The sequence below is a fragment of the Musa acuminata genome, chromosome BXJ1-9 (assembly GCF_036884655.1).
Source record: "Musa acuminata AAA Group cultivar baxijiao chromosome BXJ1-9, Cavendish_Baxijiao_AAA, whole genome shotgun sequence".
Lineage (NCBI taxonomy): Eukaryota > Viridiplantae > Streptophyta > Magnoliopsida > Zingiberales > Musaceae > Musa > Musa acuminata.
Window position 1 is genome coordinate 2,906,341 of NC_088335.1, and position 17,300 is coordinate 2,923,640.

Here is a 17,300-nt window from a genome sequence, read left to right on the forward strand (position 1 = left end):
ATCTCTCTCATGCAGGTACGTAACCTTGTCAGAGATGCCATGGTGGTGTCCACACCTGGTCTTGGTTCTCTTGTTCACCCGACCTTTGGACAAAAAAGACGTGAAGGGCAGCTGGCACCATCGTGATCGGTGGAAAAACGCTGTGTGGTGTTCTGTCGAAAGGACATTGGCGGCTCTGTTCTCGACGCGCCTCCACCGCCCAAAATCCCATCTCTTGTTCCCCGCAGCCTTCCCCCTGACCGCCCCTCGCCCCCACCGCCAACACCGGCCTTCAGTCGAGAGACGTCTCGTGACGGGACACATACCCCGGTGACAACGCTCGACCGTCTCCGCGACGCACCGGATCCTCGAGGGGTCCCACCTGCTGCTGCCTCGGTGGGCCCCGGCGTCTCAGGCACGTGACTAAAGCGTAATGGGTGGCACTCGAACGCAATCCGACGTGGACCGATATCTACCGTCGATATCTGACCGTAGCACGCGTCGCCACCGTCCGATCGCTTCCCACAAGTGGCGTCTCTCGCATCTTCGCCCCCTCCTCTCCCTTCGCCTTCTTTCCACGCCGAAGCCGAAGCGGTGGCATCAAACGAAAGGACAACGACGGGAGATCGCAAGGAAAAGGGTTCCGTCCCCATATTAATGCCGGTCGTCGTCCTCCGTCGCCGCAACAACCCGTGGCGCTGTGATGCTCCCCGTGAAATCTCATCCGTCCATCCGCTGCACCGCGATCGAGCTTCTTGAACACGCTAAACTTCCACTCTCTGTCTAATCCCCACGAGTAAGGAACGTTTGGGGTGGTGGCGGAGGGGATGACGTGGCAGGAGGAGCTGGCCAGCCTGGTCGGGGACACCGGGATCACGTACTCCGCCGACGCCGCGGTGGCCGAGGAGGAGGAGCGGGACGCGGGGGACACGGGCGGGAGGGTTCTCGGCAAGGGGTATTTCCGCGTGTACGAGGACGGGGCGGGACCGGAGGAGAGCTTGAAGGAGCAGGTGACGGGGTTCGTGGTGGCCACGGGGGAGATGCTACGGGACCTCGGCCGCGGGTTTTGGGATGTAGCGCAGCAGAGTCTGGAGAGAGTGGGGGAGACCTACGTCGGCAAGAAGGTCAGGGGGCATTGGGATGCGGTGTTGCGGCGACTCGAGTTCATGAACGAGTACCTGCCCGAGGATCGGGATCCGGTGCACGCTTGGCCCATCGTCATCACTGTCTTTCTCCTCGCGCTTCTTGGTAAACACTTAGCACATCATCTTGTTTGCTTTCTGATGAGACTTGGTTTAGCTTTTACAAGGATCTAAAAGGTTTCGAGATTCAGATCAGGAAACTTCATGCATTCTACTAACAATTACTTGTGTTAGAAGAAAAAATTCTTCGTCCAATAACAACCTCTGCGCAAAAATCATTGTAGATAGTGGTAGTTTACAAGTGTAAATGATCATAAACATTGGGTGATTCCACTTCTGCACAAAGATAATTGTAGATAGTGGTAGTTTAGAAGTGTATTTGATCATAAACATTGGGTGATTCCACTTCTGCGCAAAGATAATTGTAGATAGTGGTAGTTTAGAAGTGTATTTGATCATAAACATTGGATGATTCCACGAGGATGATTCCACCCCTTTTCCTGTGGTATTTGACATTGGACGACCTTTTTGTGTTTAGCTGTACCTCTTTTTTTCCCTTTGATGAAGATCGCAATGTGGCAATCATATGTGGAAAAGAATGTGGGTACAAACTCTAGGGATCTCATGCTCGTCCAAATGTATTTTAATTCCTTTTTTCAAGTATAATCTGGTTCTTTTCTGTTTCAAATGCAAGAAAAACTTTGCAATTGCCTTCATTTCTTAGACTAATGCTAATTAGTATAACTCTCACTCCATTGCTGCTGCTGATAACATCTTTAATGATGCATTTTATCTGTCTAGTTTTGCATCATGAGAGAAAAAAGGATATGCATGTGGATTCCATTCAATCCATTTAATATCCTGTAGTTTTATAGCTTTTTGGCTTTAGACATCATGTTATCTTGCTTTTTGTTTTTTCTTCCGACTGTGGTTAGAAATCCTTTGCAGTACTAAGGGTAAACAATGGAAACGAGACTTCTGTTGAAGCGCCAAAGAAACTGTATGTAAGTCCCCCAAGTGCTAGTCGTATCCAACTTCTAGATGGTCGATATATGGCATATCAAGAGAAAGGAGTTTTGGCTGAAAGAGCTAGATTTTTCATGATTGCTCCACATGCGTTTCTTTCTTCTCGTTTGGCAGGTACAATTTCTTCCTCCTTTATCATGTTATTCATATAATGTAATTAGCTCTTATGCATGCCTTGCTTTTCAATTTTCTAGACTGACTTGTCATTCTATACTTTCTTATATAGGAATACCTGGCATTAAAGAATCTCTTTTAGAGGAATTTGGTGTTCGGTTGATCACTTATGATCTTCCAGGTTTTGGTGAAAGTGATCCTCATCCCGTTCGGAATCTCAACTCATCAGCTATGGATATGCTCCATTTAGCGAATGCTCTTGGTGTTACTGACAAGTTTTGGGTAGTGGGTTATTCAGGTGGTGCCATGCATGCATGGGCAGCTGTTCATTATATTCCTGACAGACTAGCAGGTGTGTTTTGTTTGTATAGTAGTTGCACAGTTATTACATTACCCTATCACATCTGTAGACACGGAAGTTCGTAGGAGCAGTCAGTTACTTTCATAAAATGTGACTTTTGTGATTATTTTTCAAAGGAATATCTGAAGTTTCTGACCTTGTTTATGATATGCTAACATAAGATGTACAAGCCTCCATGTGGTTTACCATGGTTTATCCTTTTAGTGCAGAGCACTAGTTTTCTGCAACTAGAGCAAATAATACAGGCTTTTAGTTAAGCTATCGGTTCCTTTTGTGTCTGAAATGAACAACGATCCTTATCCCTAAACTACAGCTTGTTGTTCCCTCTTCTTCAAGACTCCTCAGTCTATATTCTATAAGAATTTTAGATGATTTCTCTCTGAATTCCAGCAACCAACAACCCTGTTTTAGGTAAGTTACTTTCTTACCTAGTATCGACTTAGCACCAACTTAGGTGGATGCCTAGTAGATTGCCAGGTGTGCCCATGGAGAGTTCTTAATCTTGGGTCATGAAGCAAAATGAAGTCCCGGAGTTAAGGACACGATTTCGTTGGGAGTTCGAGAGTTCGTCGGAAGTCCAAACGTTCGTCAGAAGTTCTGCAGGAACCAGCCGAGAAGTCCAGGTGCTTACCGGAAGAAGCTCGTCGGAACTCGCCAAGAAGATCGTCGTGAAGTCTAGGAGCTTGTCGGAAGTCCGTTGGAACATTGTCGGGAGATCGTCGGAAGTTTGCCGGAAGAAACCAAGACCTAGGGACTTGTTTAGTTTAAGTATGCCTTAGATTTCGTAGTTAGCACGTAATTGGAAATGGATTTGGGCCAACCCAATTAGGGGCCAGTTGGGCCCATGTAAGGACTGTATTGGGCCCAATAAAAGGCCCAAACAGTGACCCAAGAGGTGGCACCGTCATGGCACAGTCTCTGAGACTGTGTCAGGCGGTGGTATCGCCCAGCACAGCCTCCCAAGCGGTGGTACCGCCAGCGCAGTGTCAGTGTCAGACTGACACTGGCGGTGGTACGGCCCGAACCCAGGAAACCTGAGATGAGATGTTTTTAGGCTCCAAGTTTGAATCAACTTGAGGCCTATAAATACCCCTCTCATCCATGGTTAATATACACAAGTATTGAGAGTAAAAAGGAAAGAAACTCTGCTGTAATCTTGTGTGAAACTCCTCTCAAAGTTCTAAGTGTTAGAATAGTTTGAGAGAGGAGTGAGTGGGGGTGTAAGGGTTATCTCCTAAACCCGGTAAAAGGAGAAAGAGCTGTAAGAAGGAGGTTGATCTTTGCCTATAAAGGAAGATCGATAGTGGATGTCGGTGGCCTCGACGGAAGAGGAATCGGTGGAGTGGATGTAGGTCACGACGACCGAACCACTATAAAATCGGCGTGTTCTTCTCTGGTTTGCATTTCTATATTTGAACAATTTACTTTACTGCAAACCTCTTAACTTGCTTTACATCCACTACGCATCTTCCGTACGCTTTCAAACTATCTTTACTAAAACGCTTTTAAGTTAACCTCTCTCCGAAATGGTTTTCGTCGAAATCAGTTTTTATCGTACGAAGGTTTTTTGAACCGACGAAAGTTTTCCGCTGCACTAATTCACCCCTCCCTCTTAGTGTCGACTCTTTTCCTAACATGTGTAAAGCTCAAGATCTTGGGAATATTTGGGAATTTCACAGAACTTATTCGATTAGGAACAATTGTTCTGTCATATATCCACTTTTCGTAAAATCTTTTGTAAGATTTTTGCCTCAGAAAAACATCTTAGGTGAGATCTAGTTATAATGGTGGGACTTTTAATAGCAGCAAGTGTTGGAAGAAGCATGGTTCTTAGCTTCTGTTTATCTTTTCCGCAAATTGTGAGAACATGTCCGATTACAATGGTAGGACCATTTCTTTCCCAACATTTGGTATAAGAAAATCTTGAAATAATTGTGATTCTTGGATTGGGACAATAGCAGTAATAACAAGGCCGCTCAGTCTTTGTTGCATGTCTGAATGATTGAAGACGAAATGAACTGTCTTATTGAGACCACTGAACTTAACAGGAAACTATGTAATGGGATCTAAAAGATCAACTAATAGTGTAGGCAGATATACAGAATTTGAGAACATTAATCAAATATGACTTTTGGGTGCATGATATTAGGATATGATGTGTGCTAAATGAAGCCCAGGAGAAGCAAGACAGAGAACAGAACAAATCAAAATACATCTATGTATGCTTTTGTGAAACAAGGAGAGGTAAGATTAGACATGATGAGTTATGATTGACTCCCAGAAAGAGTGTTATTGAGTTTTTCTCTTTTTGACTTATGTGTTTGTACCAGGATTCATTTCATATGAAATAACTAAAAAATTTACTTGTTTTAGTGATCCACAAACAATGTTATTAATATATACATTGTACATTTACTTGTGCAAAGCACAATTATCTGTCACAATGTGTAAAATAAAGTATGGATTTCTTGGATTAGAAATCCTTCTCTGATGGTTAATTATGGGATTTCTGTTGAATGAATAAATGTCTGTCCTTTTCCTTTCACAATACTATGTCTATCAGAATATGAACCGGCAGAAAGCACCTAGATGAACTGTTTTCTTAACACATCTTTTGGTGGTTAGCCCCAGTCATTAGCTTATTTCATGTTCTGGAAGTTTTTGGTGGCATTGAAGAAATATGGGATTGTGTTAGTATATTTCTTGTCTAGATTTAGTAGACAGATTAGTTAATTAAACACTGCAAAACGCAAGGCATAATTCTTAAGAGCGATTCCGTCGTTAGTAGAAGAACCAAACAAGAATTTGGTTCAAGAAATCTAAGACAAGTTATAAGGGTCCGCATGGTCATGGTAATTGTATCCAGAAGCTTTATTAATGTATCGTCACATCAATCCAGAATCTCATGTTTAATCATTGAATTTGGATGTGTTGGAAATATCTGTAATTTTGTTATTAGAGAACTAACTTTTTGTTATAAGCTACAGCGGACATTTTCTTTGGTTTATAAATGTAAGATTTTCCTTTGGTTTGATAGAAAATATCAAAGAGAGAGGTAACCTCCTTATCCAAAAATAATATAATATCTACTTCATCTCGATGGTTCTATTTTACGCCTTATCTGTCCCCCAATTGGGCTTTCAGGTGCAGCCATGTTTGCTCCAATGTCCAATCCGTATGACTCCAGCCTGAACAAAGAAGAGATTCATAAAACCTGGGATGAGTGGACTATGAAAAGGAGATTGATGTATGTTTTGGCTCGGAGGTTTCCCTCTCTTCTTCCATACTTTTACCGTAGAAGCTTTCTGTCCGGAGAATGTGGTCAGCCTGAGAAGTGGTTGTCATTGTCCTTGGGGAAGAAGGTATGCCTAGTTTTCTTTATACCCTTGCTTAAAGTTTTTGCCACCAGTAAATCATCTTTCTGAGATTTAGTAGAATTTATGTAGCTTAAAGTTCCGATGCATCACATATTATCATGTGTCATACATAAAGAGGTTTTTATTTATTTGCTAAACTTTAACTTGAAAGGTCTGATTTTATGACGTCAAATGCCATGACAATATGACCACTTCCACAGATTTTTCTGGTTGAATCTTAGAAACCTCGGCCAGTAATTGTTTGTCATGATTTTGTTCCCCAAACTTTAATTCTATGTTTGTAGAAAGTGAAAAGTCATGGTTAGTGTGAAATGAAGTTTTGTGTATCACCACATCACAGGAAATGAGTAATTCCACAAAGTCTATATTATATGGATTAGTTAATAGCATATCTGTGCAGAAGCCTAACATATACAAACAATCCCAACTAATTCAAGTTGGTCTGGACAATTTAACATGTACCACTGATTCAAATACCAATGAAGCTACACCCAAGATATTCTACACCCAAAATCACTGAGAGCATTTTTACTGTATCAAGGCGTTTGAAAAGCTGCACAAGGAATGATGGTAAAAAAGGAAGAATAAGGCTGACTGCAGGGAGCGAGATGCTGATTTATTTTTTCTTGAAAATTCAGGAAACAGACAACTGGTTGTAGTGTCAAGCATTCTTTTATGATTTTTCATACTTATAAGGTGTAATGCAGGTGTGTTGGAATTGAATACCAGAGATATGTTATATCGAGTCATAAATTGCTCATCACTTGATACGGCATCATCTGTTCACAGCCACTGCTTGCTTTTAATAGTTCTGAAAGTTCTTTCTGGATTCGTAGGCTTCTTTCCCTGGAAGGTAATGAAATTTCTAATGGTGCTATTATGCATCTAGGACAAATCATTATTGGAAGAGCCAGTTTTTAGGGAATTCTGGGAAAAGGATGCTGGTGAATCTGTCCGTCAAGGAGATGCAAAACCATTTGTGGAGGAAGCTCTGCTGCAAGTTTCAAACTGGGGTTTCTGTTTGGCTGATCTTCAAGTGCAGAATCAGCATCAGGGTAAAGGCCTTCTCCCGTGGCTCAAGTCACTTTACGGTCGAGTTGAACACGAGCAGGCAGGCTTTCTTGGCCCCATACATGTATGGCAGGTCTGTGCATTCCCGGCTTCTTTTTTTTTTTACATTTACGAATTAGACGCAGACACCGATCATTAGCTTGTGAATGTTACATTTTGTTAGTTCACTATTCTACTTATATTCTGCACACTTTACTCTTTGCTCAACATGCTGTCAGTATGCTGCCATTTTTAAAGCTTTGATTGCTAGGAGATTGCTGAGTTGTTTGATGAAATATAAATCATTCCTTTGACAATTTACTCGCTTTGCATTCAGTCATATATCGGTATCAATTTTAGTGTTCATTCTTCGATTCACATACGTAAAATGGTGGTCATGCTATATATCTGTGTCGAACAGGGGATGGACGACCATGTGGTGCCACCATCCATGACCAAATTCATTCGACGGATGATCCCGGGAGCAACAGTGCACAGGTTGCTTGGCGAAGGACACTTCTCCTATTTCTGCTTTTGCGATGATTGCCACAGGCAAATATTCTCCACCCTCTTCGGAAATCCGCGAGGCCCTCTCTCGACCAAATTGGAGGTTGATCGATCACCAAGCGAACAACATATGGAAGACATAGCTTCACATGATTGTACCGAACAGGAGTAGAACATCCTTCTCATTTGTTTCCCTTTTTTCCCTTGGATTCCCTTTTTTTTTTAAAGTTGGGGGAAGGGAATTATAGTTGTGGGTGGTAGGAATAGCGTCTTCTTACGACTCCAAGGAATATACGGCCATCAGTCCTATCACCACACCACCGTCGGAGGAATTTATGTTTCCGCCGGTGGTGGATTTAAGAATGTGTTGGCAGTTTGCAATCTCACGAAATGCTTCTTAAATGATAAAGTCTTCTGCGTTGTATACTTTTACATCACAAAAGGAGACTTTAGAAGGATTGTAATTCAAGAAGTGAAAGGCACGCTTATAACCAAAGTCACCGAAATCATTGTATAATTGATAGAAGATTACCCCCTAACCTATTATTTTACCCAATGCCACAAGTGAGCTTCAAATCTCATACACCCTATCGTAAATATTATCCATCGACAAGATTGTCACCACCTGCTTGAATAGAAATGTTATATCTTGTTACTGATAAGCCAGCAGAAATATATGTACCACTAACGTTGGAGTACAACCAGCAGAAACATCAATCGTCAACAAAAGCAACACAAGCCGGGGTTGTTTTCGAGATCTAATAGCACTTTTCCAGGGTCTTATTTGAAGAGACTCACGGGAACAGGAAGATGAGATAAAACACCAATGATACAATCTACAACAGAACACTCAGAGTACATCGCTATCTTGCTGATTACATTATCAGCATGTGCCCTTCCAATGTAGTAGTAAATATGTTCCGATATGATCTTTGGGGATGGATGTTCCCAACGAGGCCTCTTATGAAGAAATGGTCGCAGATATAGCCGATTGCATGTAAGCCTCCCGACACTACATTAGAGCACCTGCAGCCAGCAGACAGAAGAACAAAAGCACATCAGCAATAAATATGCAAGAAACATTTCAAGAATTCACCAAGAGCTTTCGAGACAATGCCGGAAACCAGAACTGTCTAAATGAGCAAATGATAACAGAGGTGGGTCGAACAGAAAATATCACCTCTTACTAAGGGATTTCAAGGTCCAACAAAGATTAAATGTGCAATGGAAGAACCTAAATTAATGGTTTCCCAACATACAATAAATTATTGCATTAAAAAAAAAACAGAAATTAGGTCTGCAACATGAACACATTAAGTTTACAAAGTGACTTGTACCAAGCTTTGAAGGATCGGTATCGACCTCGAGTCCGGAGTCGAGGTCAGCCAAAGACAAAATTGTTCCAAAATAAAAAGTTAGAGAAGATTTCAGAATACCTAACAACCAGAAATTCTACAAATGAATTCCAAATCTTACCATATAGATACCAAAATCTTGCTACAATCAAGATGTCCCCCAGCGACATATATACCTTGAATAAAACATGATACATAAGAAAATCCAGAAATATATATATATATATATATATATTTTTATTTATTTATCTTTAAACGGTTTAATTTAAGCCAGAAAGTGGTATGACTAGGCTTAATACAAGCTAACCCAACATAAACCATCTTTCTAGTAGCTCATCCCCTCTTTAAGCTCTCTAAATTCTAAAAAACATATTTGGTAACTTATCCAAACTCACCTACTTATTAGACAACCTAAGGTAACACTATCAACTGACTGACCATTATGTTTCAAACCGCATTATAAATACATTTTTGAAGCACATCTTACAATCAGCATCCTATATTTCAAAATTTGATTACCTCAACATTATCCCGAGTCACCCAGGAGAATAAACATACCTCAAATATACACTAGATTTCTGGATTTATAGTGCAGGGAAACAGCTGCAAAAGCACACTTCGACATATATGTCGAGCACCAGGCAGAATAGGTTCTACAGGAACAGATTTGATTATTCTGATCATCATTCAGTTTGATATTCAACTGAGGGACAAATCAAGTAAGTAACACATCAAGTATTACATATGCACATTAACAAAGTTAATTATGCATAAAAACGAGAAGCCAAACAGTTTACAGTGAGCCATAACAGGCTAAAGTGTATGATAATGAACAGAGGAAACATACAAGAGACCATTTATCTTCAGTTCTCATGCAGAAATCAAGTTAATTTCATGCAAGAAAGAACCATCGGAGACGTCGTTGAATAGCGGTGTTCAAACCAAACCAAATCCGAATCAAACTCGAACTGAACCGGTTTGGTCCAAACCAGTTCATCAATAGTTCCGATTTGAGAGGGTACATTTCTTCAATTCGGTTAACCAGTTCGGACTACAGCTAAAATCGGTCCGACCAAGTTCATTGCATTAATCCCTTAATCGATTCAATCCAGCTCAAAGACCCTGAAGGCATAGCATAAATGTGCATTCTTGTCTATGTTGTCCTCTTTTCCTCACCATAATCCTTGTTAATGCGACATGATGATTCTATATTTGATTGGACCAAGATTCTAATTCAGTTCAATTGAACTGAACCGATTCATCAAACCGAACTGGTTCATTTGAAAAGTATCTATTTTTAAAATTGATTGAAATTAAAAACTGATTAACTGAACTGGATTAATCGATTTTGAAACAATCCGGTTAGGTAGGTTCGAACTGGTTCCGGTTCAGACTACCTTACCTTAACCGAACTGAATTGATTTTCCAGTTCAGTTCAATTTGGCCCTTTACGATTCAGTTGGAACCGGTTTGAAGACCCCCTATTGTTGAACTTAAGGGGCCATTATCTCCATCAGCAACAAGAAATGCTACAGAGACTTATCTTGAGAGTTCAAGGTGCATCAAGAAGTTTTGTAAGAGCAACTTAAAGTTCAGCTAATGACAATCATTACAGTGACTTACGTGTCAAGCATTCCAGGAGTTCAATTCCATGATTCGCAAAATCCTACTGATGTAACATCATTGCCGCCTTTGCCTCTTTATTCTCTCAAGTGCTCCTAGAAGACTACTGCCACCATTATCTGCAGCATCAGCTCCCTTGTCCTCATCCTTAGCAACTATTTCTGCGAGGTCCCCAAATACAGAAGCAGGGACATTCTTTTGGGCAATTTCAATTTTATCATCCTCCGAATCACTCTCTTCTGGCAACTCGATATCCTCATTGTTTGCAGTCAGTCGTATACCACCATCAGATTGTGACTCAGATCCAGCACTGACAAAGTTTACCATTCTGCCACCATTCTTAACAGGAGAATTGGCAGCTGCAGGAGCCAATTGCCTTTCTAGAGTGGCCATTTCATCTTCAGGGACGCCTGCACGCTTTAGAGTATCCACTGCTTCTTCCAAATTTAGCTTCTGATCCTTTTGCATTAAGTATTCAGGAAGAATGAAATGTGTCTGCATGGCGGCAAAAATCAGTGTAAGATGGGATACTACACTCCAGTCCCAAAAAGTGAGAGTAAATAATAGTTACCTGACTATAACTGGCAGAAACACTGCGGCCAATGCGAAGCATTTCCCTGAAGGTATCTTCATTACCATGTTGAATCTCAAAATCTTTCCATACTTTCCAGAAATCAGGATCAGACCGTGGATCTGCAAATTGTGATGCAAATACATAGATCGCACGAGCACGATCTATTTCTCCTAGATTTCTTTCAAGTTCGGCATATTTCAAGCACATTTTCTTTGCATCATTATCAGGCAGACCTGATTCAATTGCTTGCTGAAAAAGCAGCAACAGTTTTTAAGTTAGACAAATAAAGACAACTAGTTACAGTTGTAGGATAAGTCCGTAACACAAATGAAAATGGTGCATTTTGACCAAGATATTAAAAACATGATGAAATTACAAAGAAGCATACAACAACAAGAAGCCGTAATGTCCCACAAAGAAGCATGTTATCATGAAACATTATAAGCAGATATTAATATTTGAAAGATTATGCGTAAGTAAAATCTAAATTAATCAGAGAAGTTATTCATCAGTTGTGTAAGTGCACGCACACATGCACACACACATTTTTTTAACACCAAAAATTTCAGCTAACACAGCTATATAAATCTCAACTAACTCAATTTAGCGCTATCATGGACCATCATTGGTTAGATAGTCTGAATGAAAAACTTGATTATCATTACATTTTATCAACCTCTAAAAGCTTACATGTAGCTGACTCAAGTTGCATGCATGGATTACTTATGCTCCTGGAAGAGACAAGGCAAGAGAGAAATCAACTAAAAACATCTGAGCTAATATTTAGGTAAATCTAACTTAATGTTCATGAATTGCATGAGCTTCTGCAGAAAGGAAGAAGACTAACCTCGTATATCTCTCTAGTTTTGGGAACACCAAAAATTGCAGCTGCTCGAGCTATGTAAATCTCATACATGCTCAATTTTTCATTGTCAGGGACAGCCTTCACTGCTTGATCATAGACCTTCATTGCACGCTTCGCAAGACCATATTCTTCCTCCAGTTTAGCATACTGCAGATATATTGGCTTCACCTCATTTGCGGGTGCCTGATGACAAGTGAAAGAGAAACTCATGAGTAAGCCTATGTTTTGATGGTACCCATACTATACAACGCATAAGTATGTAATTTCCACTATATCGTAACGAGTTTCAGCCTGGCCAAACATACGAATAGCATACAGACTTACACTCATTCAAGTAGAACTGATTTCATAAAACATCATCAATAAGAAATTAGTAATGTTATCATATTCTTCCCATTACATAATCCCCATCCACAAAATGAAAGAAAATGTGTATAAGAGATCCCTTAGATGGAGTACAGTATCGTACTTCAGCAAATCAACACATAGAAACCGAAGAAGGTTATGTTTGCTGTCTTTTGTCAAGGATGAAGCCAGAGAGAACTACAGTATCACACTTCAGCAAATCAACACATAGAAACCGAAGAAGGTTATGTTTGCTGTCATTTGTCAAGGATGAAGCCAGAGAGAACTACATTATTTGGATCCTCAATCTGTACCTCCTTTTTCATGAGAACAAAACAACAAAAAAATGGAGGCCAGATGGTAACAATCAAAAGAGATAACGGATGGTAATAAACAAAGATTGAAAATGTAGTTCAAGATAATGATTTAAGTGCAAATGTCAGCAAATACAGTTTAAAGGTATAAGCTGGAGTACATAACGATGGTATGATAACAGTAAAAGTTCTGACTAGCATAATACCTTAAATTTATTCCAAAAATAAACTTTCTATTCAGCGCAACCAACATTAAACTAGCTAATCCGTCACTGGTTGGAGATACCATTTTAAGAGTTCTGCTATGAACTTTTGGGTTTGTTTTCCATGAGAAAAAAACAAACATTACATAAATGAACAAACAGTGAGTTCAATAAATTATCTAAAAGACAGAGTCATCACTGGTTGGAGATACCATTTTAAGAGTTTTGCTATGAACTTTTGAGTTTGTTTTCCATGAGAAAAAACAAACATTACATAAATGAACAAACAGTGAGTTCAATAAATTATCCAAAAGACAGAGTCCAACATCATATTCATAAGGAATAAAAAATTTGAAGAATTGATAATCATTGCAAGTTCTTTCCTTTTTTTCCCTTTTTAAGCAATGAATAACACAAGATTAGCAATGCAAGTTAATTAACCACACTCAGTTGACACTCAGGCAGGGGAAAATAATTCCAAACATTCATCCAGAGAAACTCTGGCAAAAAAACAAAACATCCGCATTAACTATCAAATACCTGCTCAACTGCATGCTCAAAAAGCTCTCTTGCACGTTCCAACTTGGTCTTTCCATATCTTTTGACAAACTTGGATAGGTACGTAACCCATATATCTTTAACATGCGGATACTTAAATATTTTCACACCTCTCTCATAAACCTTAAATGCATCTTCAAAGTATTTGTTCTCCTATAGAAGTCAAAATGAAAATATTTAAGATACATCCACCAAAGGTAGAAAGGAACGTGTTTTGAGATTCCTACCTCGAGAAGGAAAGCATAATTTAGAATAATTTGGGGAGTTGCTATTCTCAAATCAAGAATTCTCTCATAAACAGCTCGAGTTGATTCCAGTGACCCCAGGCTCTCCTCAAGATCAACATAAAAGCTCCAAAGCCTCAAAGATTTGTGCAGCCTCATTTGTACAGGCTCGTTACCATCAGCAGCAACTGCACAAAATGACATGTTAAAATCAAGCAAGATAATTCCTCTCTTTTGAGATTAAAAGATAAAAATTCTAAACGAATTCATACCTCTACGCTTGACTTCAACTGAGGGTTCTGCAGTGGCCTTTCTCATCAGCTCAAGTGCCCTTCCAAAGTTCTTGTGCCTCAACTCCATTTCAGCATATTCACACCAAACAGTTGCTAGATGGTCAACAGTCTTGTAGTTCACATTCACAGCCTTCTCAAAAATATCTCTGGAATTCTGAAGATCATTGTGGCTCTCATACAGCCGTGCAAAGGCAATCCAAAGTGTGTGGGGCTTACCCACTGCTTTCATGGGATCGACTGTTCTCACTGCCTCTATATAGGTGAAAACCTGCTTTGCGGGGTCATTCTCAAAAATTTTCACTCGCCTGCATCATCATGAGATCAGAAATGTGAAAAAGGATGAGTTATATACATATGCATTCGCAATACCTAGTACAGAAAGAAAGTTTATAAGAGAACTGTGTTGTAGCTATGACACACCTGTGCCACTGCTCCACATTGTGAGGATTCTGCCGTAGGAGCACACTGTTAAGGAGCTCTGGCCTTCGGGAGAGAAGGTTCTCAAACCTTGCCATCCTGAGATCGGTGTCGTCGTCATCATTCAACCAGAAGCCATCCAGGAATTTCTTAGTAAGCTTTGACAAACCATCTCTCCTGCCATCCTCCTCTCCTTCCCCATCCTCCTCCTGTTCCTCCTCGGCTGTCTCGATCTTTGCAGCAAGGGCGCTCTGCTCAAACTGCGCATAACTCTCAAATATGACACTGAAGTCCCTAACCGTAGTCACAGTCTGAATGCCCTCCTCAAAGATGTCCCTCGCCTTCTCGTACAAACCCCTGCGAACATAGTAATCCGCAAGGGACGTCCACAGGCGCCCGACCTCATCGGTGTACCGCCGGATGCCACCACGTATGATGGCGTCGACCTTGAGGCCCGATACCTCAGTGGCGTGGCGGGTGAGAATGTCGCAGAGCTCGAGCCACAGCTGATGTCGGGTCTTGCCCTTGATGGAGTGGAAGCTGTCATCGTTGAGCACACCTGCAAGCCGCTCGGCGGCCTCCTGCCAGCGCCGGGAGGCAATGAGGAAGTTGATGAAGTCCTCGATGTGGGACGGGTCGAAGAGGAGGTAGCGGCGGAAGACGCGGAGAGAGGTCTCGACGGGGACGCCGGGGAGAGAGACGAGGGCGAGGTAGGGCTCCCAGATGCGGTCGTGCTGGGTGACAGGAAGAGCGCGTAGGGTGCGATCGAAGGTGCGGCGGCCGCGGGTTAGGAGACGCTGTTCGGAAAGGGAAGCGAGGTACATGAGCCAGATGCGGGGCATCTTGTGCATGGTGACAAGGGCGCGCTCGAAGGTGTTGTTGAGGGAGTCGAAGGCCGGGTCGGAGACGGGACGGCCACGGACGGCGTCGATGCGCTCGCGGAGGTAGGCGTGCCACAGCTTGTAGCTGCCCGGCAGGGCCTTGAGGGCGCGCTCATAGATCACGGCGCGTCGCCGGAATGGTGCGGAGGATCGGGCGATAAGGTAGCGCCACCAAAGCTTCAGGCTGAAGGGGTTGCGGAGGATCTCCTCCTCGTAGGGTAAATCCTCCTCGCTCGGGTACAGGTCCGGCGATATCTCCGCCGCCCCTGTCGCCGGCGTCACCGCCATCCCAGAGCTGAGGAGGATAGCGGGAGTTTTTTGGTTAGGGTTTTGAAAGGAAGACGAGGGTCGAGGAAGACAAAGCTGCACGATGAATCGGAGGCTTCAAAACCCGATCCGGCGAGTTAGGTTTGTATACTAACTCGTGGAACGCCTCCCCTGTAATCTCTGGCGCATCTCCCTTCCGTTACCTGTGTCGTGACTCAAGGCGCGTTCCGAACCCGCCCTATTTCCTTTTGTAGCACGTCGTGGCCCGAGCCATCGTGTCAACCTGGTTTGATCCCGAAGCAACGTGAGCCTGATTTAAATTAAATGCATAAACTCCTTATGAAGGTGAGATTTGATCCCAAGTAATTTCTTTGATAGGATAAAACCACGATGTGTTTTTAGTCTTCGTTATTTTAGTCTTCTCAATTTTATATATTTTTATTTTTATTTTAGGATAAATAAATTTTATAGATTTAGACTAAATATATAGGAGCTTATATTTAGGATAAATTTATATATTTAGGATAAATCAATTTTATAGATTTTTATAGTCAATATGAGCTTATATTGACTAGAATCACTTTTTGACACTAGGAAGTCAAATTTTGATATTATTCAATTAAAAATTATAATTTTAAGTTTCATAATAGGATTATAATTTTTTTATATTTACACTTAATTCCTGTTTCTTTCTCATCGTTGGAGTATTTGTTTGATTATAACATTAATAGTACAATATGAATATTGTACTGTTAATGATATGAAATTAGTAGAATTCAAATGATTTGTTATGATTTTGTAAGGGAGTATCAACACAAATGATTTTAAAAGCTCAATTGATATTTTTAAATTAGAAGTGATTTCTTTTGAAGAAGACATTGATCTTAAGCTTTGATTTATTTGTCAGTAGTAGTAGTAGTAGTAGCGACAATGTTAAAAGAAAACTAGACAAGTATTTGGAACAATCTCTCCTACCAAGGATTCCTGATTTTGATATGTGTGGAAGATCAATGAGACTAAGTATTATATATTACAAGATAAACTTATGAATATTTTAGTAATTTTGGTATGTATTGTTGTATTTGATTTTGCCTTTAGCAATGGTGGTAGGCTTGTGAGTCCACATTACTCTAAATTTTTTGGAAGGCCACTAGAAACTTTCATATGGTCTCAAAACTAGTTATCTAATGAATTTGGTAGTATGAACTTTAATTTGAGTGAGAATACTTTAATTTTTATTTATTTAATATTAATTTGTAATTATTATTGTTTGTCTAATAAATTAATAATCAATAGCATATTCGGAATTGATATATATTTTAATTTTAATAATATTTTTTTACACTTAATATATTTTATTATTTATGTAGAATTCATATTGCATGAATATGTGAGCATATAAATTGGACTAATAAGATTAAAAATTTTAATTTATTAATTTTATTTGGAAATATTTTTAATGGATAAATTTATAAATATTTTGTTTAAAATTTTATATTTAGTTCATATATGATTATATTTGGATATATTTATATTTAAATTTTATTATGATATATAAGTTTTACAAATATTATTGTTATTATTAATAAATTTTAGTATGATTAATTTTATTTTTTAATTTGATAGATTAATTAGTATAATATTGGGGACCTCAGGTTCATTATTTCCAATGGGGATTTCTCATCCCTGTCTTTGCATTGAAGGTCCAATGCATATTTTGTTATGTGAATTGATGTTTGATAATATATATATATATATATATATATATATATATATATATATATATATATATATATAATTTAGATGCTATATTGAAATTGCTCAA

The 17,300-nt window shown here is 40.1% G+C and overlaps 2 protein-coding genes across 2 annotated transcripts; one reads left to right on the forward strand and one right to left on the reverse strand.

Annotated features, from left to right (window-relative positions):
* The first annotated feature begins 95 nt into the window (after positions 1-95).
* LOC135592481 (uncharacterized) lies at positions 96-7,982 on the forward strand. Its single transcript, XM_065081958.1, has 6 exons — positions 96-1,227; positions 2,070-2,261; positions 2,374-2,613; positions 5,767-5,984; positions 6,889-7,143; positions 7,471-7,982. Exons 1-6 carry the CDS (start codon positions 807-809, stop codon positions 7,726-7,728), a joined length of 1,584 nt encoding a protein of 527 aa, XP_064938030.1. The 5' UTR covers positions 96-806; the 3' UTR covers positions 7,729-7,982.
* A 203-nt stretch (positions 7,983-8,185) lies between these two features.
* Positions 8,186-15,666, reverse strand: LOC135592480 (uncharacterized). Its single transcript, XM_065081957.1, has 8 exons — positions 14,331-15,666; positions 13,890-14,215; positions 13,621-13,805; positions 13,376-13,546; positions 11,956-12,156; positions 11,106-11,357; positions 10,535-11,029; positions 8,186-8,582 (listed from the first exon to the last, which is right to left on the reverse strand). The coding sequence occupies exons 1-7, from the start codon at positions 15,494-15,496 to the stop codon at positions 10,592-10,594; spliced, it is 2,739 nt and encodes a 912-aa protein (XP_064938029.1). The 5' UTR covers positions 15,497-15,666; the 3' UTR covers positions 8,186-8,582; positions 10,535-10,591.
* Positions 15,667-17,300: the final 1,634 nt, after the last annotated feature.

Bases quoted from the DNA above. Each gene is read 5' to 3' on its own strand.
- LOC135592481 (XM_065081958.1), top strand. From the start codon at position 807: ATGACGTGGCAGGAGGAGCTGGCCAGCCTGGTCGGGGACACCGGGATC. The intron at 5,985-6,888 runs GTATGCCTAGTT...TTATGCATCTAG, and splicing joins CATTGTCCTTGGGGAAGAAG to GACAAATCATTATTGGAAGA. The intron at 7,144-7,470 runs GTCTGTGCATTC...TGTGTCGAACAG, and splicing joins GCCCCATACATGTATGGCAG to GGGATGGACGACCATGTGGT.
- LOC135592480 (XM_065081957.1), bottom strand. From the start codon at position 15,496: ATGGCGGTGACGCCGGCGACAGGGGCGGCGGAGATATCGCCGGACCTG. The intron at 13,547-13,620 runs GTAGGAATCTCA...TGACTTCTATAG, and splicing joins ATTATGCTTTCCTTCTCGAG to GAGAACAAATACTTTGAAGA. The intron at 12,157-13,375 runs GTATTTGATAGT...ACTTGTCATCAG, and splicing joins TTGAGCATGCAGTTGAGCAG to GCACCCGCAAATGAGGTGAA.